The sequence below is a fragment of the Oncorhynchus masou genome, chromosome 23 (genome assembly GCF_036934945.1).
Source record: "Oncorhynchus masou masou isolate Uvic2021 chromosome 23, UVic_Omas_1.1, whole genome shotgun sequence".
NCBI lineage: Eukaryota > Metazoa > Chordata > Actinopteri > Salmoniformes > Salmonidae > Oncorhynchus > Oncorhynchus masou.
The window spans coordinates 129,349-156,316 of NC_088234.1; the positions used below are offsets into that span (position 1 = coordinate 129,349).

General features: G+C 42.2%; 1 protein-coding gene across 1 annotated transcript; it reads right to left on the reverse strand.

The window, feature by feature from the left end:
- Nucleotides 1–5,395: 5,395 nt before the first annotated feature.
- LOC135510151 (butyrophilin subfamily 2 member A2-like) lies at nt 5,396–24,657 on the reverse strand. The gene is made up of 4 exons (XM_064930934.1): nt 24,593–24,657; nt 23,833–24,117; nt 23,583–23,710; nt 5,396–5,715 (listed from the first exon to the last, which is right to left on the reverse strand). The coding sequence occupies exons 2-4, from the start codon at nt 24,080–24,082 to the stop codon at nt 5,611–5,613; spliced, it is 483 nt and encodes a 160-aa protein (XP_064787006.1). The 5' UTR covers nt 24,083–24,117; nt 24,593–24,657; the 3' UTR covers nt 5,396–5,610.
- Nucleotides 24,658–26,968: the final 2,311 nt, after the last annotated feature.

Consider the following 26,968-nt stretch of genomic DNA (forward strand, 5'->3'; position numbering starts at 1 on the left):
CTGGGTACTGGACTTCCTGACGGGCCGCCCCAGGTGGTGAGGGTAGGTAACAACATCTCCTCCCGCTGATCCTCAACACTGGGGCCCCACAAGGGTGCGTTCTGAGCCCTCTCCTGTACTCCCTGTTCACCCACAACTGCGTGGCCACGCACGCCTCCAACTCAATCATCAAGTTTGCGGACGACACAACAGTGGTAGGCTTGATTACCAACAACGACGAGACGGCCTACAGGGAGGAGGTGAGGGCCCTTGGAGTGTGGTGTCAGGAAAATAACCTCACACTCAACGTCAACAAAACTAAGGAGATGATTGTGGACTTCAGGAAACAGCAGAGGGAACACCCCCCTATCCACATCGATGGAACAGTAGTGGAGAGAGTAGCAAGTTTTAAGTTCCTCGGCATACACATCACAGACAAACTGAATTGGTCCACTCACACAGACAGCATCGTGAAGAAGGCGCAGCAGCGCCTCTTCAACCTCAGGAGGCTGAAGAAATTCGGCTTGTCACCAAAAGCACTCACAAACTTCTACAGAGGCACAATCGAGAGCATCCTGGCAGGCTGTATCAATTCCTGGTACGGCAACTGCTCTGCCCTCAACCGTAAGGCTCTCCAGAGGGTAGTGAGGTCTGCACAACGCATCATCGGGGGCAAACTACCTGCCCTCCAGGACACCTACACCACCCGATGTTACAGGAAGGCCATAAAGATCATCAAGGACATCTACCACCCGAGCCACTGCCTGTTCACCCCGCTATCATCCAGAAGGCGAGGTCAGTACAGGTGCATCAAAGCTGGGACCGAGAGACTGAAAAACAGCTTCTATCTCAAGGCCATCAGACTGTTAAACAGCCACCACTAACATTGAGTGGCTGCTGCCTACACACTGACACTGACTCAACTCCAGCCACTTTAATAATGGGAATTGATGGGAAATGTTGTAAATATATCACTAGCCACTTTAAACAATGCTACCTTATATAATGTTACTTACCCTACATTATTCATCTCATATGCATACCTATATACTGTACTCTATATCATCGACTGCATCCTTATGTAATACATGTATCACTAGCCACTTTAACTATGCCACTTTGTTTACATACTCATCTCACATGTATATACTGTACTCGATACCATCTACTGTATCTTGCCTATGCTGCTCTGTACCATCACTCACTCATATATCCTTATGTACATATTCTTTATCCCCTTACACTGTGTATAAGACAGTAGATTAGGAATTGTTAGTTAGATTACTTGTTGGTTATTACTGCAGTGTCGGAACTAGAAGCACAAGCATTTCGCTACACTCGCATTAACATCTGCTAACCATGTGTATGTGACAAATAAAATTTGATTTGATTTGTAACACAGTGGACCATACAGCCCATCTATAGTGGACCATACAGCCCATCTATAGTGGACCATACAGCCCATCTATAGTGGACCATACAGCCCATCTATAGTGGACCATACAGCCCATCTATAGTGTAACACAGTGGATCATACAGCCCATCTATAGTGGATCATACAGCCCATCTATAGTGGACCATACAGCCCATCTATAGTGTTTTATTGTAACATAGTGGACCATAAAGCCCGTCTATAGTGTAACACAGTGGACCATACAGCCCATCTATAGTGTAACATAGTGGACCATACAGCCCATCTATAGTGGACCATACAGCCCATCTATAGTGGAACATACAGCCCATCTATAGTGTATTATTGTAACACAGTGGACCAAACAGCCCATCTATAGTGTAACATAGTGGACCATACAGCCCATCTATAGTGGACCATACAGCCCATCTATAGTGTAACACAGTGGACCATACAGCCCATCTATAGTGTAACACAGTGGACCATACAGCCCATCTATAGTGTAACATATTGGACCATACAGCCCATCTATAGTGTATTATTGTAACACAGTGGACCATACAGCCCATCTATAGTGTATTATTGTAACACAGTGGACCATACAGCCCATCTATAGTGTATTATTGTAACACAGTGGACCATACAGCCCGTCTATAGTGTATTATTGTAACACAGTGGACCATACAGCCCATCTATAGTTATTGTTAATAGGATATTTGAGAGTCGACTATAGATGTGCTTTATGATTCACTATCAGATGTTCTATGAACAATAACCATGATAATCTGTAGAACAACTGATGCAGCATAGTGGCTGGAAAAGGTCCAGAAGCCTGGGGTTGGTCCATCTGCATTTACCCCACTGGCTACTTCCTGATTGGTGTTATATTATTAAAAGGTCCAGAAGCCTGGGGTTGGTCTCACTTCCTGATTGGTATTATATTACTAAAAGGTCCAGAAGCCTGGGGTTGGTCTCACTTCATGATTGGTATTATATTACTAAAAGGTCCAGAAGCCTGGGGTTGGTCTCACTTCATGATTGGTATTATAAATACATAAAAAATGACTAGTTATTATTCACTCTAAAATGAGAGGTTTTCATTTATATGATAAAATATGGTCATATTCCCGTTCTCTCTGTTGTGTCGTGATGGTCATTCAGTCTTCTGTGAGCCGGATCCTTTGTCTCGGTCCACCTTAAAAGAGACGTTCATTCAGCTCCCGAACGGCTGTTTGTTCAGTATGGCTTAGAAATGGAAATAGTCCCCACAAACTCTAAAACGTTGACTACCATTATGTCAGATGGTGAAATGTGAGTTGAAATACATTTTTACCAAATTATTAGATGGTCTGCAACAACAAACATGGACTGAACAAATGAGACTGGACCAGAATGATGCGCTGTCCTCTCTATATAGTTCCTGCCCTGAGGAATTACATCTTCAGAGAATGTTTTGATCATTTATCTGCAGATAATCCATGTCTGGAGCTCAACAAGCAACAGTTACAGTTTACAAATCATAAAACGTTGACTACCATTATGTCAGATGGTGAAATGTGAGTTGAAATACATTTTTACCAAATTATTAGATGGCCTGCAACAAAAAACATGGACTGAAATAGCTGGTTCTTTCACTATATGATGTGCATTGAGACATTTACACACACAAAGAAAATGCGTGGACCAGAATGTTGTGCTCTTCTCTCCTCTCTAAACTGTTCTTGCTCTGAGTAATACTATCAGAGAATTAAAAAAAAAAAAATTAATACAAATCATTGAACCAAAGGAACCTTTCTATCACATTTAATTTGACCTTTATTTTGAGTCTGAGACAAAGGTCTCTTTTCCAGGTGAGACCTGTACAGCACCACAATACAATAAACACATGACACCTTCAAATAAATAGAATTATACAATACACAAAAAGCTAAATACGATCATTTAAAACAGACAGGCTTCAGTGGCTCAGTTGTCTCAGGCACTGCATCTCAGTACAAGAGGTGTCAATGCAGTACCTGGTTCGAATCCAGGCTGTATCACATCCGGCCGTGCTTGGGAATCCCATAAGAATTTGTTCTTAGCGGGCTTGACTAGTTAAATAAGGGTTACAATTAAAAAAACAATCAAATGCCCTAGAGGCACCAATTCCTCAAATCTTAGTGCATTGTTGAATATTCCAAATGTAAATAAACCAAAGGCTGATTTACCTAAATCTCTAGACCCCAAAGGAAATATGTAAAACAGTGTCATACTTGAGTAAAATTAAAGATGCATTTTAATAGAAAATTACTCAAAATAATTACTTGAGTAAAAGTCTAAAAGTAATTGGTTTTAAATATACTTTTTTAAGTATCAAAAGTAAAAATAAGAACGTAACGAGAATGTGACTTGGGTGTCACGGAAAATGTATGGAGTAAAAAGTTAATTTTCATTAGGAATGTATTGGAGTCAAATATTTAGTAATATAAACATAAATAGTACAGAAACCCCCCAAAACTAGGCGCTAATGCATCCAGTGTTTATATGCCAGTAATTAATGTATGGGTACTATCCATACTGCATATCCTGTTTATCTATCCTCTTGGCATAGTTCTGGGTACAGAACAGTATTCAGGCCTTCCATTGGTGGTTGTGTCTAAGATGGCTACCAGGCGATCATTCTTACACAGCCAATATGGCCGATCGGTGAAGTCATCACACCCGGTCACTTCCTCATACGAACCTCTACCAAGATGGCTGTCTGTTTACATATTAGCATTGTTAGCCACACAGCATGCTAACTCGCTACCACTAATGGTGCGGGTTTTATTATTGCTATATATTCAGCCTGCTATCCTAGCGTGCTAAGTTATTACTTTTGCTAGCTGTATATATTGTGTGCTAAGTTTATCATATACGACCATTGCGAACACCTTACTACATAGAGCCATGGGGCGGCAGGTAGCCTTGAAAAGCGTTGGGCCAGTAAACGAAAGGTTGCTGGATCGAATCCCCCAGCTGCATTCAGAAAATATTTAGACCCCTTGACTTTTCCCACATTTTTTTACATTTACAACCTTATTCTTAAATGGATTAAATCGTTGTGCATTCTTTGGTACCCTTTACCTGGCTCTGTAAATAAGTTATTTCAGCTTTTATTTTTAATCAATTTGCTAAAGATTCTATATGCCTGTTTTGTCATTATGGGGTATTGTGATGTCATTATGGGGTATTGTGTCTAGATTGACGATTTTATTTAATCCATTTTTAGAATGAGTCTAAAGTAACAGAATGTGGAAAAGGAGAAGGGGTGTGAATACCTTCCGAAGGCACTGTATCTAAACCAGCACCTCTATCAGAGTCCCCCCCCCCCCCCTGTTGATTTTCAAAACGACATCTTCGGAAATCCGTTGCAGTGACGAGGAAAACTCGAGAGTGTTTCCCCCATCTTTTCATGGGAACTCAAACGCTACAGACCCGTCGCCCTCACGTCTCCTGTGATGGTCCCCTCCGAGAAGTTAACAACCATTACTCTCTAACCCAGTCAGTGGAGGCTGGTGGGAGGAGATATAGGAGGACAGGCTCATTGTAACATTGTAATGGCTGGAACGGAATCACTGGAATGGAGTCAAACATGTGGTTTCCATATGAGTGATGTGTATGATACCATGCCATTGTTTCCCAAAACAAAACCATGTACCCCTTGAGGTCTCCAGGAGCAAGATTGAGAAACACTGTAACCCTCACCAACTCATCCTCCACATTACTGGCACACTTAAAGGTCATTATGACCCCAGAGACAAATCTTAGTACCTTAGAAGAGCCTGATAAGACCGTCCCTTGTGCAACTCCCTACGTGTGACCTCTGTCGTGACCCCGGCATCACAGAAGTCTCTCACCAACTCAGCCAGGCATTGATTGCTTCTGTATGCAATAGCTGGTCCTTTCACTATATGCATTGTCCCTGTCAAATAAATCCGCACCTATTACAGACGACATAAACTACACCAAAGAAGCCTGATATAAAAAACTAATGCTTCTGACACAGTGCCATATATGGAGTGGCAGGTAGACTAGTGGTTAAGAGCATGGGGCCGGTAACCAATGTCGCTGGTTCAAATCCCTGAACCACAAGATGAAAAGTATGCCAATGTACCCGAATTGTTCCTGTAAGTTGCTCTGGATAAGAGCGTCTCCTAAATTACTAAAATGTAAACATAACCATGCATATTCCTATATAGTCATAGTGAAGGTCCTTGTAACATCGCAGTGCTAGTTGTGCCACTGGCTTCATCTTCCTCATTCTTCGTCGTCTCCTTGTTCTTCATTACTAACGTCCACGCTTCCTGTTTAAACGGGAGACAAGATTAGAACAGAACTGTCTAATAGAACCTCACATGATCAGTCAACTAACAGTCACCTGTCCTCATTCATTACAGCTACAGTGGTGGTTGTAGTCATTACAGCTACAGTGGTGGTTGTATTCATTCATTTCAGTGGTGGTTACAGCTCATTCATTACAGCTACAGTGGTGGTTGTATTCATTACAGCTACAGTGGTGGTTGTATTCATTCATTACAGCTACAGTGGTGGTTGTATTCATTCATTACAGCTACAGTGGTGGTTGTATTCATTCATTAGCTACAGTGGTGGTTGTATTCAGTGGTGGTTGTATTCATTACAGCTACAGTGGTGGTTGTATTCATTCATTACAGCTACAGTGGTGGTTGTATTGTATTCATTCATTACAGCTACAGTGGTGGTTGTATTCATTCATTACAGCTACAGTGGTGGTTGTATTCATTCATTACAGCTACAGTGGTGGTTGTATTCATTCATTACAGCTACAGTGGTGGTTGTATTCATTCATTACAGCTACAGTGGTGGTTGTATTCATTCATTACAGCTACAGTGGTGGTTGTATTCATTCATTACTGCTACAGTGGTGGTTGTATTGTATTCATTCATTACTGCTACAGTGGTGGTTGTATTCATTCATTACAGCTACAGTGGTGGTTGTATTCATTCATTACAGCTACAGTGGTGGTTGTATTGTATTCATTCATTACAGCTACAGTGGTGGTTGTATTGTATTCATTCATTACAGCTACAGTGGTGGTTGTATTGTATTCATTCATTACAGCTACAGTGGTGGTTGTATTGTATTCATTCATTACAGCTACAGTGGTGGTTGTATTCATTCATTACAGCTACAGTGGTGGTTGTATTCATTCATTACAGCTACAGTGGTGGTTGTATTCATTCATTACAGCTACAGTGGTGGTTGTATTCATTCATTACAGCTGTATTCATTCAGTGCTACAGTGGTGGTTGTATTCATTCATTACAGCTACAGTGGTGGTTGTATTCATTCATTACAGCTACAGTGGTGGTTGTATTCATTCATTACATTACAGCTACAGTGGTGGTTGTATTCATTCATTACAGCTACAGTGGTGGTTGTATTCATTCATTACAGCTACAGTGGTGGTTGTATTCATTCATTACAGCTACAGTGGTGGTTGTATTCATTCATTACAGCTACAGTGGTGGTTGTATTCATTTACAGTGGTGGTTGTATTCATTCATTACAGCTACAGTGGTGGTTGTATTCATTCATTACAGCTACAGTGGTGGTTGTATTCATTCATTACAGCTACAGTGCTACAGTGGTGGTTGTATTCATTCATTACAGCTACAGTGGTGGTTGTATTCATTCATTACAGCTACAGTGGTGGTTGTATTCATTCATTACAGCTACAGTGGTGGTTGTATTCATTCATTACAGCTACAGTGGTGGTTGTATTCATTCATTACAGCTACAGTGGTGGTTGTATTCAGTGGTGGTTGTATTCATTCATTACTGCTACATTCACAGCTACAGTGGTGGTTGTATTCATTCATTACTGCTACAGTGGTGGTTGTATTCATTACAGCTACAGTGGTGGTTGTATTCATTCATTATTGTATTCATTCATTACAGCTACAGTGGTGGTTGTCATTCATTACAGCTACAGTGGTGGTTGTATTCATTACAGCTACAGTGGTGATTGTCATTCATTACAGCTACAGTGGTGGTTGTATTGTATTCATTCATTACAGCTACAGTGGTGGTTGTATTGTATTCATTCATTACAGCTACAGTGGTGGTTGTATTGTATTCATTCATTACAGCTACAGTGGTGGTTGTATTGTATTCATTCATTACAGCTACAGTGGTGGTTGTATTCATTCATTACAGCTACAGTGGTGGTTGTATTGTATTCATTCATTACAGCTACAGTGGTGGTTGTATTGTATTCATTCATTACAGCTACAGTGGTGGTTGTATTGTATTCATTCATTACAGCTACAGTGGTGGTATTCATTCATTTGCTACAGTGGTGGTTGTATTCATTCATTACAGCTACAGTGGTGGTTGTATTATTACAGCTACAGTGGTGGTTGTATTCATTACAGCTACAGTGGTGGTTGGTTGTATTCATTCATTACAGCTACAGTGGTGGTTGTATTCATTCATTACAGCTTGTATTCATTCATTACAGCTACAGTGGTGGTTGTATTCATTCATTACTGCTACAGTGGTGGTTGTATTCATTCATTATTCATTCACAGCTACAGTGGTGGTTGTATTCATTCATATTCATTACAGCTACAGTGGTGGTTGTATTCATTCATTACAGCTACAGTGGTGGTTGTATTCATTCATTACAGCTACAGTGGTGGTTGTATTCATTCATTACAGCTACAGTGGTGGTTGTATTCATTACAGCTACTGTGGTGGTTGTATTCATTACAGCTACAGTGGTGGTTGTATTCATTCATTACTGCTACAGTGGTTGTTGTATTCATTCATTACAGCTACAGTGGTGGTTGTATTCATTCATTACAGCTACATTCATTACAGCTACAGTGGTGGTTGTATTCATTCATTGTATTCATTCATTACAGCTACAGTGGTGGTTGTATTCATTTCATTATTCATTACTGCTACAGTGGTGGTTGTATTCATTCATTACAGCTACAGTGGTGGTTGTATTCATTCATTACAGCTACAGTGGTGGTTGTATTCATTCATTACAGCTACAGTGGTGGTTGTATTCATTCATTGCTATTGTATTCATTACAGCTACAGTGGTGGTTGTATTCATTCATTACAGCTACAGTGGTGGTTGTATTCATTACAGCTACAGTGGTGGTTGTATTCATTCATTACTGCTACAGTGGTTGTTGTATTCATTCATTACTGCTACAGTGGTGGTTGTATTCATTCATTTCAGTGGTGGTTTATTCATTGCTACAGTGGTGGTTGTATTCATTACAGCTACAGTGGTGGTTGTATTCATTACAGCTACAGTGGTGGTTGTATTCATTACAGCTACAGTGGTGGTTGTATTCATTCATTACTGCTACAGTGGTGGTTGTATTCATTCAGTGGTGGTTTATGCTACAGTGGTGGTTGTAGTTCATTACTGCTACAGTGGTGGTTGTATGCTACAGTGGTGGTTGTTCATTACTGCTACATTCATTACTGCTACAGTGGTGGTTGTCATTCATTACAGCTACAGTGGTGGTTGTATTCATTACAGCTACAGTGGTGGTTGTATTCATTACAGCTACATTCATTACAGCTACAGTGGTGGTTGTATTCATTCATTACAGCTACAGTGGTGGTTGTATTCATTCATTACAGCTACAGTGGTGGTTGTATTCATTCATTACAGCTACAGTGGTGGTTGTATTCATTCATTACAGCTACAGTGTGGTGGTTGTATTCATTCATTACAGCTACAGTGGTGGTTGTATTCATTCATTACAGCTACAGTGGTGGTTGTATTCATTCATTACAGCTACAGTGGTGGTTGTATTCATTCATTACAGCTACAGTGGTGGTTGTATTCATTCATTAGCTACAGTGGTGGTTGTATTCATTCATTACTGCTACAGTGGTGGTTGTATTCATTCATTACTGCTACAGTGGTGGTTGTATTACTGCTACAGTGGTGGTTGTATTCATTCATTGCTACAGTGGTGGTTGTATTCATTCATTACTGCTACAGTGGTGGTTGTATTCATTACAGCTACAGTGGTGGTTGTATTCATTACAGCTACAGTGGTGGTTGTATTCATTACAGCTACAGTGGTGGTTATTAATTACAGCTACATTCATTACAGCTACAGTGGTGGTTGTATTCATTACAGCTACAGTGGTGGTTGTATTCATTCATTACTGCTACAGTGGTGGTTGTATTCATTCATTACTGCTACAGTGGTGGTTGTATTCATTCATTACTGCTACAGTGGTGGTTGTATTCATTCATTACTGCTACAGTGGTGGTTGTATTCATTCATTACTGCTACAGTGGTGGTTGTATTCATTACTGCTACAGTGGTGGTTGTATTCATTACTGCTACAGTGGTGGTTGTATTCATTACAGCTACAGTGGTGGTTGTATTCATTACAGCTACAGTGGTGGTTGTATTCATTCATTACAGCTACAGTGGTGGTTGTATTCATTCATTACTGCTACAGTGGTGGTTGTATTCATTACAGCTACAGTGGTGGTTGTATTCATTACAGCTACAGTGGTGGTTGTATTCATTACAGCTACAGTGGTGGTTGTATTCATTCATTACAGCTACAGTGGTGGTTGTATTCATTACAGCTACAGTGGTGGTTGTATTCATTACAGCTACAGTGGTGGTTGTATTCATTCATTACAGCTACAGTGGTGGTTGTATTCATTACAGCTACAGTGGTGGTTGTATTCATTACAGCTACAGTGGTGGTTGTATTCATTCATTACAGCTACAGTGGTGGTTGTATTCATTACAGCTACAGTGGTGGTTGTATTCATTACAGCTACAGTGGTGGTTGTATTCATTACAGCTACAGTGGTGGTTGTATTCATTCATTACTGCTACAGTGGTGGTTGTATTCATTCATTACAGCTACAGTGGTGGCTGTATTCATTCATTACAGCTACAGTGGTGGTTGTATTCATTCATTACAGCTACAGTGGTGGTTGTATTCATTCATTACAGCTACAGTGGTGGTTGTATTCATTCATTACAGCTACAGTGGTGGTTGTATTCATTCATTACAGCTACAGTGGTGGTTGTATTCATTCATTACAGCTACAGTGGTGGTTGTATTCATTCATTACAGCTACAGTGGTGGTTGTATTCATTCATTACAGCTACAGTGGTGGTTGTATTCATTACAGCTACAGTGGTGGTTGTATTCATTACAGCTACAGTGGTGGTTGTATTCATTACAGCTACAGTGGTGGTTGTATTCATTCATTACAGCTACAGTGGTGGTTGTATTCATTCATTACAGCTACAGTGGTGGTTGTATTCATTCATTACAGCTACAGTGGTGGTTGTACTCATTCATTACAGCTACAGTGGTGGTTGTATTCATTCATTACAGCTACAGTGGTGGTTGTATTCATTCATTACAGCTACAGTGGTGGTTGTATTCATTCATTACAGCTACAGTGGTGGTTGTATTCATTCATTACAGCTACAGTGGTGGTTGTATTCATTCATTACAGCTACAGTGGTGGTTGTATTCATTCATTACAGCTACAGTGGTGGTTGTATTCATTCATTACAGCTACAGTGGTGGTTGTATTCATTCATTACAGCTACAGTGGTGGTTGTATTCATTCATTACAGCTACAGTGGTGGTTGTATTCATTCATTACAGCTACAGTGGTGGTTGTATTCATTCATTACAGCTACAGTGGTGGTTGTATTCATTCATTACAGCTACAGTGGTGGTTGTATTCATTCATTACTGCTACAGTGGTGGTTGTATTCATTCATTACAGCTACAGTGGTTGTTGTATTCATTCATTACTGCTACAGTGGTTGTTGTATTCATTCATTACTGCTACAGTGGTGGTTGTATTCATTCATTACTGCATTCATTATTCATTACAGCTACAGTGGTGGTTGTATTCATTACAGCTACAGTGGTGGTTGTATTCGTTCATTACTGCTACAGTGGTGGTTGTATTCGTTCATTACTGCTACAGTGGTGGTTGTATTCGTTCATTACTGCTACAGTGGTGGTTGTATTCATTCATTACTGCTACAGTGGTGGTTGTATTCATTACTGCTACAGTGGTGGTTGTAGTCATTACAGCTACAGTGGTGGTTGTAGTCATTACAGCTACAGTGGTGGTTGTAGTCATTACAGCTACAGTGGTGGTTGTAGTCATTACAGCTACAGTGGTGGTTGTAGTCATTACAGCTACAGTGGTGGTTGTATTCATTCATTACAGCTACAGTGGTGGTTGTATTCATTCATTACAGCTACAGTGGTGGTTGTATTCATTCATTACAGCTACAGTGGTGGTTGTATTCATTCATTACAGCTACAGTGGTGGTTGTATTCATTCATTACAGCTACAGTGGTGGTTGTATTCATTCATTACAGCTACAGTGGTGGTTGTATTCATTCATTACAGCTACAGTGGTGGTTGTATTCATTCATTACAGCTACAGTGGTGGTTGTATTCATTCATTACAGCTACAGTGGTGGTTGTATTCATTCATTACAGCTACAGTGGTGGTTGCATTCATTCATTACAGCTACAGTGGTGGTTGCATTCATTCATTACAGCTACAGTGGTGGTTGTATTCATTCATTACAGCTACAGTGGTGGTTGTATTCATTCATTACAGCTACAGTGGTGGTTGTATTCATTCATTACAGCTACAGTGGTGGTTGTATTCATTCATTACAGCTACAGTGGTGGTTGTATTCATTCATTACAGCTACAGTGGTGGTTGTATTCATTCATTACAGCTACAGTGGTGGTTGTATTCATTCATTACAGCTACAGTGGTGGTTGTATTCATTCATTACAGCTACAGTGGTGGTTGTATTCATTACAGCTACAGTGGTGGTTGTATTCATTCATTACAGCTACAGTGGTGGTTGTATTCATTCATTACTGCTACAGTGGTGGTTGTATTCATTCATTACTGCTACAGTGGTGGTTGTATTCATTACAGCTACAGTGGTGGTTGTATTCATTACAGCTACAGTGGTGGTTGTATTCATTCATTACTGCTACAGTGGTGGTTGTATTCATTCATTACAGCTACAGTGGTGGTTGTATTCATTCATTACAGCTACAGTGGTGGTTGTATTCATTCATTACAGCTACAGTGGTGGTTGTATTCATTCATTACAGCTACAGTGGTGGTTGTATTCATTCATTACAGCTACAGTGGTGGTTGTATTCATTCATTACAGCTACAGTGGTGGTTGTATTCATTCATTACAGCTACAGTGGTGGTTGTATTCATTCATTACAGCTACAGTGGTGGTTGTATTCATTCATTACTGCTACAGTGGTGGTTGTATTCATTCATTACTGCTACAGTGGTGGTTGTATTCATTCATTACTGCTACAGTGGTGGTTGTATTCATTCATTACTGCTACAGTGGTGGTTGTATTCATTCATTACTGCTACAGTGGTGGTTGTATTCATTCATTACTGCTACAGTGGTGGTTGTATTCATTCATTACTGCTACAGTGGTGGTTGTATTCATTCATTACTGCTACAGTGGTGGTTGTATTCATTCATTACTGCTACAGTGGTGGTTGTATTCATTCATTACAGCTACAGTGGTGGTTGTATTCATTCATTACAGCTACAGTGGTGGTTGTATTCATTACAGCTACAGTGGTGGTTGTAGTCATTACAGCTACAGTGGTGGTTGTAGTCATTACAGCTACAGTGGTGGTTGTAGTCATTACAGCTACAGTGGTGGTTGTAGTCATTACAGCTACAGTGGTGGTTGTAGTCATTACAGCTACAGTGGTGGTTGTAGTCATTACAGCTACAGTGGTGGTTGTAGTCATTACAGCTACAGTGGTGGTTGTATTCAGTCATTACAGCTACAGTGGTGGTTGTATTCAGTCATTACAGCTACAGTGGTGGTTGTATTCATTCATTACAGCTACAGTGGTGGTTGTATTCATTCATTACAGCTACAGTGGTGGTTGTATTCATTCATTACAGCTACAGTGGTGGTTGTATTCATTCATTACAGCTACAGTGGTGGTTGTATTCATTCATTACTGCTACAGTGGTGGTTGTATTCATTCATTACTGCTACAGTGGTGGTTGTATTCATTACTGCTACAGTGGTGGTTGTATTCATTCATTACTGCTACAGTGGTGGTTGTATTCATTCATTACTGCTACAGTGGTGGTTGTATTCATTACAGCTACAGTGGTGGTTGTATTCATTACAGCTACAGTGGTGGTTGTATTCATTCATTACTGCTACAGTGGTGGTTGTATTCATTCATTACTGCTACAGTGGTGGTTGTATTCATTCATTACTGCTACAGTGGTGGTTGTATTCATTCATTACTGCTACAGTGGTGGTTGTATTCATTCATTACAGCTACAGTGGTGGTTGTATTCATTCATTACAGCTACAGTGGTGGTTGTATTCATTCATTACTGCTACAGTGGTGGTTGTATTCATTCATTACTGCTACAGTGGTGGTTGTATTCATTCATTACTGCTACAGTGGTGGTTGTATTCATTCATTACTGCTACAGTGGTGGTTGTATTCATTCATTACTGCTACAGTGGTGGTTGTATTCATTACAGCTACAGTGGTGGTTGTATTCATTACAGCTACAGTGGTGGTTGTAGTCATTACAGCTACAGTGGTGGTTGTATTAATTACAGCTACAGTGGTGATTGTATTCATTACAGCTACAGTGGTGATTGTATTCATTACAGCTACAGTGGTGGTTGTATTCATTCATTACAGCTACAGTGGTGGTTGTATTCATTCATTACAGCTACAGTGGTGGTTGTATTCATTCATTACAGCTACAGTGGTGGTTGTATTCATTCATTACAGCTACAGTGGTGGTTGTATTCATTCATTACAGCTACAGTGGTGGTTGTATTCATTCATTACAACTACAGTGGTGGTTGTATTCATTACAGCTACAGTGGTGGTTGTATTCATTCATTACAGCTACAGTGGTGGTTGTATTCATTCATTACAGCTACAGTGGTGGTTGTATTCATTCATTACAGCTACAGTGGTGGTTGTATTCATTCATTACAGCTACAGTGGTGGTTGTATTCATTCATTACAGCTACAGTGGTGGTTGTATTCATTCATTACAACTACAGTGGTGGTTGTATTCATTACAGCTACAGTGGTGGTTGTATTCATTCATTACTGCTACAGTGGTGGTTGTATTCATTCATTACTGCTACAGTGGTGGCTGTATTCATTCATTACAGCTACAGTGGTGGTTGTATTCATTCATTACAGCTACAGTGGTGGTTGTATTCATTCATTACAGCTACAGTGGTGGTTGTATTCATTCATTACAGCTACAGTGGTGGTTGTATTCATTACAGCTACAGGGGTGGTTGTATTCATTACAGCTACAGTGGTGGTTGTATTAAAATTGCTAGGCTGATCAACTTGCAGACCTGTTTTCGAGTTGCTGTGCTGTGCGTTTTGCTGCCAACCTATTTTGCTACCTGACAATTTTACGGTTTTTACTTTTTAATTACTGTTGTTATACACACACACATATATATATATATATATATATATATATATTTTTTTTTTCCACCCACAACTTTTTCACTCCGGACGCTTTATCTGGACACGATTCGTCAGGACCTCCAACACCCGAAGCTAAGTAGTAACATTAACATGATGCCTTCTAATTGCAGTCGCTGTACTCGCCTTACGGCGAGGATAGCTGTGCTACAAGCCCGGCTTCAGACGCATCGTTAGGCAAGGGTAATTTCAGTGTAGGAAAGGATGAAACAGCGTCTGTGCCACCAGCAAGTACAGATAGTAGTATAAATCCCCTGGCACAGTCCCCGCAGCCGGACAACTTTCTCACGGTTTCTGGAAGGAAATGCTGTAGGAACGCTCAACCGGTGTCGCTCATTCAGCCGACAGAAACTTTCAACCGGTTTTCCCCATTAAGTAGCGAGTCGGAGTCAGAGGCCGAGCCTTCTCTGGTCTATACTCCTCCCGTTACGGGGTCTGAGACGCCGAAGCTTCCCACCATTAGCTCTGACAAATTGAAAACTCTAGTCATTGGCGACTCCATTACCCGCAGTATTAGACTTAAAACGAATCATCCAGCGATCATACACTGTTTACCGGGGGCAGGGCTACCGACGTTAAGGCTAATCTGAAGATGGTGCTGGCTAAAGCTAAAACTGGCGAGTGTAGAGAGTATAGAGATATTGTTATCCACGTCGGCACCAACGATGTTAGGATGAAACAGTCAGAGATCACCAAGCGCAACATAGCTTCTGCGTGTAAATCAGCTAGAAAGATGTGTCGGCATCGAGTAATTGTCTCTGGCCCCCTCCCAGTTAGGGGGAGTGATGAGCTCTACAGCAGAGTCTCACAACTCAATCGCTGGTTGAAAACTGTTTTCTGCCCCTCCGAAAAGTTAGAATTTGTAGATAATTGGCCCTCTTTTTGGGACTCACCCACAAACAGGACCAAGCCTGACCTGCTGAGGAGTGACGGACTCCATCCAAGCTGGAGGGGTGCTCTCATCTTATCTACCAACATAGACAGGGCTCTAACTCCTCTAGCTCCACAATGAAATAGGGTGCAGGCCAGGCAGCAGGCTGTTAGCCAGCCTGCCAGCATAGTGGAGTCTGCCACTAGCATAGTCAGTGTAGTCAGCTCAGCTATTACCATTGAGACCGTGTCTGTGCCTCGACCTAGGTTGCGCAAAACTAAACATGGCGGTGTTCGCCTTAGCAATCTCACTAGGATAAAGACCACCTCCATTCCTGTCATTATTGAAAGAGATCATGATACCTCACATCTCAAAATAGGGCTACTTAATGTTAGATCCCTTACTTCAAAGGCAATTATAGTCAATGAACTAATCACTGATCATAATCTTGATGTGATTGGCCTGACTGAAACATGGCTTAAGCCTGATGAATTTACTGTGTTAAATGAGGCCTCACCTCCTGGCTACACTAGTGACCATATCCCCGTGCATCCCGCAAAGGCGGAGGTGTTGCTAACATTTACGATAGCAAATTTCAATTTACAAAAAAAAAAATGACGTTTTCGTCTTTTGAGCTTCTAGTCATGAAATCTATGCAGCCTACTCAATCACTTTTTATAGCTACTGTTTACAGGCCTCCTGGGTCATATACAGCGTTCCTCACTGAGTTCCCTGAATTCCTATCGGACCTTGTAGTCATAGCAGATAATATTCTAATCTTTGGTGACTTTAATATTCACATGGAAAAGTCCACAGACCCACTCCAAAAGGCTTTCGGAGCCATCATCGACTCAGTGGGTTTTGTCCAACATGTCTCTGGACCCACTCACTGTCACAGTCATACGCTGGACCTAGTTTTGTCCCATGGAATAAATGTTGTGGATCTTAATGTTTTTCCTCATAATCCAGGACTATCGGACCACCATTTTATTACGTTTGCAATTGCAACAAATAATCTGCTCAGACCCCAACCAAGGAACATCAAAAGTCGTGCTATAAATTCACAGACAACACAAAGATTCCTTGATGTCCTTCCAGATTCCCTCTGTCTACCCAATGACACCAGAGGACAAAAATCAGTTAACCACCTGAGGAACTCAATTTAACCTTGCGCAATACCCTAGATGCAGTTGCACCCCTAAAAACTAAAAACATTTCTCATAAGAAACTAGCTCCCTGGTACACAGAAAATACCCGAGCTCTGAAGCAAGCTTCCAGAAAATTGGAACGGAAATGGCGCCACACCAAACTGGAAGTCTTCCGTCTAGCTTGGAAAGACAGTACCGTGCAGTACCGAAGAGCCCTTACTGCTGCTCGATCATCCTATTTTTCTAACTTAATTGAGGACAATAAGAACAATCCAAAATTCCTTTTTGATACGGTCGCAAAGCTAACTAAAAAGCAGCATTCCCCAAGAGAGGATGACTTTCACTTTAGCAGTGATAAATTCATGAACTTCTTTGAGGAAAAAATTATGATTATTAGAAAGCAAATTACAGACTCCTCTTTAAATCTGCGTATTCCTTCAAAGCTCAGTTGTCCTGAGTCTGCACAACTCTGCGTGGACCTAGGATCAAGAGAGACGCTCAAGTGTTTTAGTACTATATCTCTTGACACAATGATGAAAATAATCATGGCCTCTAAACCTTCAAGCTGCTTACTGGACCCTATTCCAACTAAACTACTGAAAGAGCTGCTTCCTGTGCTTGGCCCTCCTATGTTGAACATAATAAACGGCTCTCTATCCACCGGATGTGTACCAAACTCACTAAAAGTGGCAGTAATAAAGCCTCTCTTGAAAAAGCCAAACCTTGACCCAGAAAATATAAAAAACTATCGGCCTATATCGAATCTTCCATTCCTCTCAAAAATCTTAGAAAAGGCTGTTGCTCAGCAACTCACTGCCTTCCTGAAGACAAACAATGTATATGAAATGCTTCAGTCTGGTTTTAGACCCCATCATAGCACTGAGACGGCACTTGTGAAGGTGGTAAATGACATTTTAATGGCATCGGACCGAGGCTCTGCATCTGTCCTCGTGCTCCTAGACCTTAGTGCTGCTTTTGATACCATCGATCACCACATTCTTTTGGAGAGATTGGAAACCCAAATTGGTCTACACGGACAAGTTCTGGCCTGGTTTAGATCTTATCTGTCGGAAAGATATCAGTTTGTCTCTGTGGATGGTTTGTCCTCTGACAAATCAACTGTAAATTTCGGTGTTCCTCAAGGTTCCGTTTTAGGACCGCTGTTGTTTTCACTATATATTTTACCTCTTGGGGATGTTATTCGAAAACATAATGTTAACTTTCACTGCTATGCGGATGATACACAGCTGTACATTTCAATGAAACATGGTGAAGCCCCAAAATTGCCCTCGCTAGAAGCATGTGTTTCAGACATAAGGAAGTGGATGGCAGCAAACTTTCTACTTTTAAACTCGGATAAAACAGAGATGCTTGTTCTAGGTCCCAAGAAACAAAGAGATCTTCTGTTGAATCTGACAATTAATCTTAATGGTTGTACAGTCATCTCAAATAAAACTGTGAAGGACCTCGGCGTTACTCTGGACCCTGATCTCTCTTTTGAAGAACATATCAAGACCATTTCAAGGACAGCTTTTTTCCATCTACGTAACATTGCAAAAATCAGAAACTTTCTGTCCAAAAATGATGCAGAAAAATTAATCCATGCTTTTGTCACTTCTAGGTTAGACTACTGCAATGCTCTACTTTCCGGCTACCCGGATAAAGCACTAAATAAACTTCAGTTAGTGCTAAATACTGCTGCTAGAATCCTGACTAGAACCAAAAAATTTGATCATATTACTCCAGTGCTAGCCTCCTTACACTGGCTTCCTGTCAAAGCAAGGGCTGATTTCAAGGTTTTACTGCTAACCTACAAAGCATTGCATGGGCTTGCTCCTACCTATCTCTCTGATTTGGTCCTGCCGTACATACCTACACGTACGCTACGGTCACAAGACGCAGGCCTCCTAATTGTCCCTAGAATTTCTAAGCAAACAGCTGGAGGCAGGGCTTTCTCCTATAGAGCTCCATTTTTATGGAACGGTCTGCCTACCCATGTCAGAGACGCAAACTCGGTCTCAACCTTTAAGTCTTTACTGAAGACTCATCTCTTCAGTGGGTCATATGATTGAGTGTAGTCTGGCCCAGGAGTGGGAAGGTGAACGGAAAGGCTCTGGAGCAACGAACCACCCTTGCTGTCTCTGCCTGGCCGGTTCCCCTCTTTCCACTGGGATTCTCTGCCTCTAACCCTATTACAGGGGCTGAGTCACTGGCTTGCTGGGGCTCTCTCATGCCGTCCCTGGAGGGGGTGCGTCACCTGAGTGGGTTGATTCACTGATGTGGTCATCCTGTCTGGGTTGGCGCCCCCCCCTTGGGTTGTGCCGTGGCGGAGATCTTTGCGGGCTATACTCAGCTTTGTCTCAGGATGGTAAGTTGGTGGTTGAAGATATCCCTCCAGTGGTGTGGGGGCTGTGCTTTGGCAAAGTGGGTGGGGTTATATCCTTCCTGTTTGGCCCTGTCCGGGGTGTCCTCGGGTGGGGCCACAGTGTCTCCTGACCCCTCCTGTCTCAGCCTCCAGTATTTATGCTGCAGTAGTTTATGTGTCGGGGGCTGGGGTCAGTTTGTTATATCTGGAGTACTTCTCCTGTCCAATTCGGTGTCCTGTGTGAATCTAAGTGTGCGTTCTCTAATTCTCTCCTTCTCTCTCTCGGAGGACCTGAGCCCTAGGACCATGCCCCAGGACTACCTGACATGATGACTCCTTGCTGTCCCCAGTCCACCTGGCCGTGCTGCTGCTCCAGTTTCAACTGACCTGAGCCCTAGGACCATGCCCCAGGACTACTTGACATGATGACTCCTTGCTGTCCCCAGTCCACCTGGCCGTGCTGCTGCTCCAGTTTCAACTGTTCTGCCTTATTATTATTCGACCATGCTGGTCATTTATGAACATTTGAACATCTTGGCCATGTTCTGTTATAATCTCTACCCGGCACAGCCAGAAGAGGACTGGCCACCCCACATAGCCTGGTTCCTCTCTAGGTTTCTTCCTAGGTTTTGGCTTTTCTAGGGAGTTTTTCCTAGCCACCGTGCTTCTACACCTGCATTGCTTGCTGTTTGGGGTTTTAGGCTGGGTTTCTGTACAGCACTTTGAGATATCAGCTGATGTACGAAGGGCTATATAAATAAATTTGATTTGATATTCATTCATTACTGCTACAGTGGTGGTTGTATTCATTCATTACAGCTACAGTGGTGGTTGTATTCATTCATTACAGCTACAGTGGTGGTTGTATTCATTACAGCTACAGTGGTGGTTGTATTCATTCATTACAGCTACAGTGGTGGTTGTATTCATTCATTACTGCTACAGTGGTGGTTGTATTCATTCATTACAGCTACAGTGGTGGTTGTATTCATTCATTACTGCTACAGTGGTGGTTGTATTCATTCATTACTGCTACAGTGGTGGTTGTATTCATTCATTACTGCTACAGTGGTGGTTGTATTCATTCATTACTGCTACAGTGGTGGTTGTATTCATTCATTACTGCTACAGTGGTGGTTGTATTCATTCATTACAGCTACAGTGGTGGTTGTATTCATTCATTACTGCTACAGTGGTGGTTGTATTCATTACAGCTACAGTGGTGGTTGTATTCATTCATTACAGCTACAGTGGTGGTTGTATTCATTCATTACAGCTACAGGGGTGGTTGTACTCATTACAGCTACAGTGGTGGTTGTATTCATTACAACTACAGTGGTGGTTGTATTCATTCATTACAGCTACAAGGGTGGTTGTATTCATTCATTACAGCTACAGTGGTGGTTGTATTCATTCATTACAGCTACAGTGGTGATTGTATTCATTACAGCTACAGTGGTGGTTGTATTCATTACAGCTACAGTGGTGGTTGTATTCATTCATTACAGCTACAGTGGTGGTTGTATTCATTCATTACAGCTACAGTGGTGATTGTATTCATTACAGCTACAGTGGTGGTTGTATTCATTACAGCTACAGTGGTGGTTGTATTCATTCATTACAGCTACAGTGGTGGTTGTATTCATTCATTACAGCTACAGTGGTGGTTGTATTCATTACAGCTACAGGGGTGGTTGTATTCATTACAGCTACAGTGGTGGTTGTATTCATTACAGCTACAGGGGTGGTTGTATTCATTACAGCTACAGGGGTGGTTGTATTCATTACAGCTACAGTGGTTGTTGTATTCATTCATTACAGCTACAGTGGTGGTTGTATTCATTCATTACTGCTACAGTGGTGGTTGTATTCATTCATTACTGCTACAGTGGTGGTTGTATTCATTCATTACTGCTACAGTGGTGGTTGTATTCATTACAGCTACAGTGGTGGTTGTATTCATTCATTACAGCTACAGTGGTGGTTGTATTCATTCATTACTGCTACAGTGGTGGTTGTATTCATTCATTACAGCTACAGTGGTGGTTGTATTCATTCATTACAGCTACAGTGGTGGTTGTATTCATTCATTACAGCTACAGTGGTGGTTGTATTTATTCATTACTGCTACAGTGGTGGTATTCATTCATTACAGCTACAGTGGTGGTTGTATTCATTCATTACAGCTACAGTGGTGGTTGTATTCATTCATTACTGCTACAGTGGTGGTTGTATTCATTCATTACTGCTACAGTGGTGGTTGTATTCATTCATTACTGCTACAGTGGTGGTTGTATTCATTCATTACTGCTACAGTGGTGGTTGTATTCATTCATTACTGCTACAGTGGTGGTTGTATTCATTCATTACAGCTACAGTGGTGGTTGTATTCATTCATTACAGCTACAGTGGTGGTTGTATTCATTCATTACAGCTACAGTGGTGGTTGTATTCATTCATTACAGCTACAGTGGTGGTTGTATTCATTCATTACTGCTACAGTGGTGGTTGTATTCATTCATTACTGCTACAGTGGTGGTTGTATTCATTCATTACTGCTACAGGGGTGGTTGTATTCATTCATTACAGCTACAGTGGTGGTTGTATTCATTCATTACTGCTACAGTGGTGGTTGTATTCATTCATTACAGCTACAGTGGTGGTTGTATTCATTCATTACAGCTACAGTGGTGGTTGTATTCATTCATTACTGCTACAGTGGTGGTTGTATTCATTCATTACAGCTACAGTGGTGGTTGTATTTATTCATTACTGCTACAGTGGTGATTTTATTCATTACAGCTACAGTGGTGGTTGTATTCATTCATTACAGCTACAGTGGTGGTTGTATTCATTACAGCTACAGTGGTGGTTGTATGCATTCATTACAGCTACAGTGGTGGTTGTATTCATTCATTACAGCTACAGGGGTAGTTGTATTCATTACAGCTACAGTGGTGGTTGTATTCATTCATTACAGCTACAGTGGTGATTGTATTCATTACAGCTACAGTGGTGGTTGTATTCATTACAGCTACAGTGGTGGTTGTATTCATTACAGCTACAGGGGTGGTTGTATTCATTACAGCTACAGGGGTGGTTGTATTCATTCATTACAGCTACAGGGGTGGTTGTATTCATTCATTACAGCTACAGTGGTGGTTGTATTAATTCATTACAGCTACAGTGGTGGTTGTATTCATTACAGCTACAGGGGTGGTTGTATTCATTACAGCTACAGGGGTGGTTGTATTCATTACAGCTACAGGGGTGGTTGTATTCATTACAGCTACAGGGGTGGTTGTATTCATTACAGCTACAGGGGTGGTTGTATTCATTACAGCTACAGGGGTGGTTGTATTCATTCATTACAGCTACAGGGGTGGTTGTATTCATTCATTACAGCTACAGTGGTGGTTATATTCATTCATTACAGCTACAGTGGTGGTTGTATTCATTCATTACAGCTACAGTGGTGGTTGTATTCATTCATTACAGCTACAGTGGTGGTTGTATTCATTCATTACAGCTACAGTGGTGGTTGTATTCATTCATTACAGCTACAGTGGTGGTTGTATTCATTCATTACAGCTACAGTGGTGGTTGTATTCATTACAGCTACAGTGGTGGTTGTTACAAACCGTAGTTTGGCTTTTTTATGCCAGTTTTGGAGCAGTGGCATCTTCCTTGCTGAGCGGCCTTTCAGGTTATGTCGATATAGGACTCGTTTTACTGTGGAAATAGATACTTTTGTACCTGTTTCCTCCAGCATCTTCCCAAGGTCGTTTGCTGTTGTTCTGGGATTGATTTGCACTTTTCGCACCAAAGTACGTTCATCTCTCGGAGACAGAACGCGTCTCCTTCGTGAGCGGTATGACGGCTGCATGGTCCCATGGTGTTTATACTTGCGTACTATTGTCTGTACAGATGAACATGGTACCTTCAGGCGTTAAAGTAGTAGCTCCACCACACCAGCAAGTAACTCCACCACACCAGGAAGTAACTCTACCACACCAGGAAGTAACTCCACCACACCTTGAAGTAACTCCACCACACCCGGAAGTAACACTACCACACCAGGAAGTAACTCCACCACACCAGGAAGTAACTCCACCACACCCGGAAGTAACTCCACCCCATAACACTACCACACCAGGAAGTAACACTACCACACCAGGAAGTGTGACTTACCTTTCTGAGGGTCAATATCCCTTTTTTTATCAACAGGTAGAGACCTCCAGCAACAGCTACAGCTTCAACAAAAACTGCTCCAAGAACTGTCAGCCAGCAGGAATGACAAGTCTTAGGAAACATTTGATCTGAAACACAGGATGTAGAATTATTACAATACCTAATGCTTATTACACATGAAAGGACTTTTAAAAACAGGACATTTTTTACAGATAGTGCCTTCATTCAAATATCCAAAACAGACTCTCACCTGGAACATGAACCTGTCTCTCCTTCATGTGTTTGATCTCCAACTGTTGAACCCAACAGGTGAAGGTGTTGTTGTCAGAGTTCGGGACGGTGACATGGCTTGTCACAGTGTAGCAGCCTTCACGGTCTCTGGACGTCTCTGTAGGTCCAGCAGCAGGAAGGACACGTCCCTGAGCGTCACACCACTCCATGACAGGTTCTGGGTAGCAGCCTTCAGCCTCACACCGCAGGACCACCTCATCACCTTCCATTCCCTCAATGATGATAACTGGTCTGGACACAGCACCTATACAGGGACACAGATATACCACAGCTTTCAGCCAATCAGCATTCAGGGCTCAAACCACCTAGTTTATAATGTTTGTGATATCAGACCGTATACCACAGGTATGACAAAACAATACTTGTTGCTGTTCTGTTACCTTGGTAACCTGTTCTGTTACCTTGGTAACCAGTTTACAATAGCAATAAGGCAACTCAGGGTTAGTAGTATATGGCCAATATACCCCGGCTAATGGCTGTATCGTGCATAAGGACAGGCCATAGCCGTGATATATCGGCCATATACCACACCCCCTGGGCCTTATTGCTTAAATATAACACAAGGGTCTGATGATATTCTTGGACCTTTAAATTAAAATAGGAACTAACAATAGATCACAGCATTGTACATGGACTTGGGTTAAGGTAAGTATGTAGTCTAACCAATCTACAGTATGGAACTAATACTCATCTTGCAATGGACTTGACATTGAACTCACCCTTGATTTCATGAGATCTGTCTCTCAAGGGGGTTTGGGTGGTCAGCAGGTGTGTTGACTCACCAACAAGGAGTTTGAATGATAGTTTTCTGGTGGTCCAGCAGTGGAATGTAACAGGTGTAGTTTCCAGCATCAGATAGTTTCACTCTGGTCAACTTTAAACTAGTGTTGCCGTTCTCTAGTTCTTCTTTAAACAGTGACGTCCTTCCCCTGAAGACTGGATTCTGGAGCACAAGATCGTCCTTCTCATCTCTGTAAAGATGGACCTCTTTTGGTTTTAGGTCCGGTCTCTGCCACTCTACTGACTGATGCACAGCACTGACGGTGTGTCTCAGGGTGCAAGGCAGGATGACGTCATCACCAACTAAGGCCACAATGGGTTGAACTGTCCGTGAGAGAAACAGATTACAGATTCATATACTGTGAGACAAAGCAATGCCCAATGCTTGTTCGATGAACCATAAACAATTAATGAACATGAACCCGTGGAACGGTCATTAAGACACTAACAGCTTACAGACGGTAGGCAATTAAGGTCACAGTTATGAAAACTTAGGACACTAAAGAGGCCTTTCTACTGACTCTGAAAAACACCCAAAGAAAGGTGCCCAGGGTCCCTGCTCATCTGAGTGAACGTTCCTTAGGCATGCTGCAAGGAGGCATGAGGACTGCAGATGTGGCCAGGGCAATAAATTGCAAAGTCCGTACTGTGAGACGCCTAAGACAGCGCTACAGGGAGACAGGACGGACAACTGATAGTTCTCACAGTGGCAGATCACGTGTAACAACACCTGCACAGGATCGGTACATCCCAACATCACACCTGCGGGACAGGTACAGGACTGCAGCAACAACTGCCCGAGTTACACCAGGAACGCACAATCCCTCCATCAGTTTTCAGACTGTCTGCAATAGGCTGAGAGAGGCTGGACTGGGGGCTTGTAGGCCTGTTGTAAGACAGATCCTCACCAGACATCACCGGCAACAACGTCGCCTATGGGCACAAACCCACTGTCGCTGGACCAGACAGGACTGGCAAAAAGTGCTCTTCGCTGACGAGTTGTGGTTTTGTCTCACCAGGGGTGATGGTCGGATTCGCGTTTATCATCGAAGGAATGAGCGTTACACCGAGGCCTGTACTCTGGAGCGGGATCGATTTGGAGGTGTAAGGTCCGTCATGGTCTGGGGCGGTGTGTCACAGCATCATCGGACTGAGCTTGTTGTCATTGCAGGCAATCTCAACACTCTGCGTTACAGGGAAGACATCCTCCTCCCTCATGTCGTTCCCTTCCTGCAGGCTCATCCTGACATGACCCTCCAGCATGACAATGCCACCAGCCATACTGCTCGTTCTGTGCGTGATTTCCTACAAGACAGGAATGTCAGTGTTCTGCCATGCTGAAAATAAACGCAGTTGACAGTGAGAGGACTTCTTTTTTTTGCTGAGAATATATATACATACATACATACATGCATATATACATATAAATGTATTGAAGTGCTTTGAGAGACTAGTCAAGGACCATATCACCTCCACCCTACCTGACACCCTAGACCCACTCCAATTTGATTACCGCCCAAATAGGTCCACAGACGATGCAATCTCAACCACACTGCACACTGCCCTAACCCATCTGGACAAGAGGAATACCTATGTGAGAGTGCTGTTCATCGACTACAGCTCGGCATTTAACACCATAGTACCCTCCAAGCTCGTCATCAAGCTCGAGACCCTGGGTCTCGAGCCCGCCCTGTGCAACTGGGTACTGGACTTCCTGACGGGCCGCCCCCAGGTGGTGAGGGTAGGCAACAACATCTCCACCCCGCTGATCCTCAACACTGGGGCCCCACAAGGGTGCGTTCTGAGCCCTCTCCTGTACTCCCTGTTCACCCACGACTGCGCGGCAACGCACGCCTCCAATTCAATCATCAAGTTTGCGGACGACACAACAGTGGTAGGCTTGATTACCAACAACGACGAGACGGCCTACAGGGAGGAGGTGGGGGCCCTCGGAGTGTGGTGTCAGGACAATAACCTCACACTCAACGTCAACAAAACTAAGGAGATGATTGTGGACTTTAGGAAACAGCAGAGGGAACTTCCCCCTATCCACATCGACTTATCAAATTACTCAAAGAAATACTACAGAAAATACACGGTGAGGAAAAATGCAAACGATGAGCACGAGAAGTGACCTGATGCTGAGGTAAGAGAGACAGACTGACGCTGAGGTTAGAGAGACACACTGACCTGATGCTGAGGTAAGAGAGACACACTGACCTGACGCTGAGGTAAGAGAGACAGACTGACCTGACGCTGAGGTTAGAGAGACAGACTGACCTGACGCTGAGGCTAGAGAGACAGACTGACCTGAC

Excerpts from the sequence above, each read along its gene's own strand:
- LOC135510151 (XM_064930934.1), bottom strand. The coding sequence starts at position 24,082 with ATGGAAGGTGATGAGGTGGTCCTGCGGTGTGAGGCTGAAGGCTGCTAC. Across the intron at positions 23,711-23,832 it reads GAGACAGGTTCATGTTCCAG|ATCAAATGTTTCCTAAGACT; the intron begins GTGAGAGTCTGT and ends CCTGTGTTTCAG. Across the intron at positions 5,716-23,582 it reads GGATATTGACCCTCAGAAAG|GAAGCGTGGACGTTAGTAAT; the intron begins GTAAGTCACACT and ends CCGTTTAAACAG.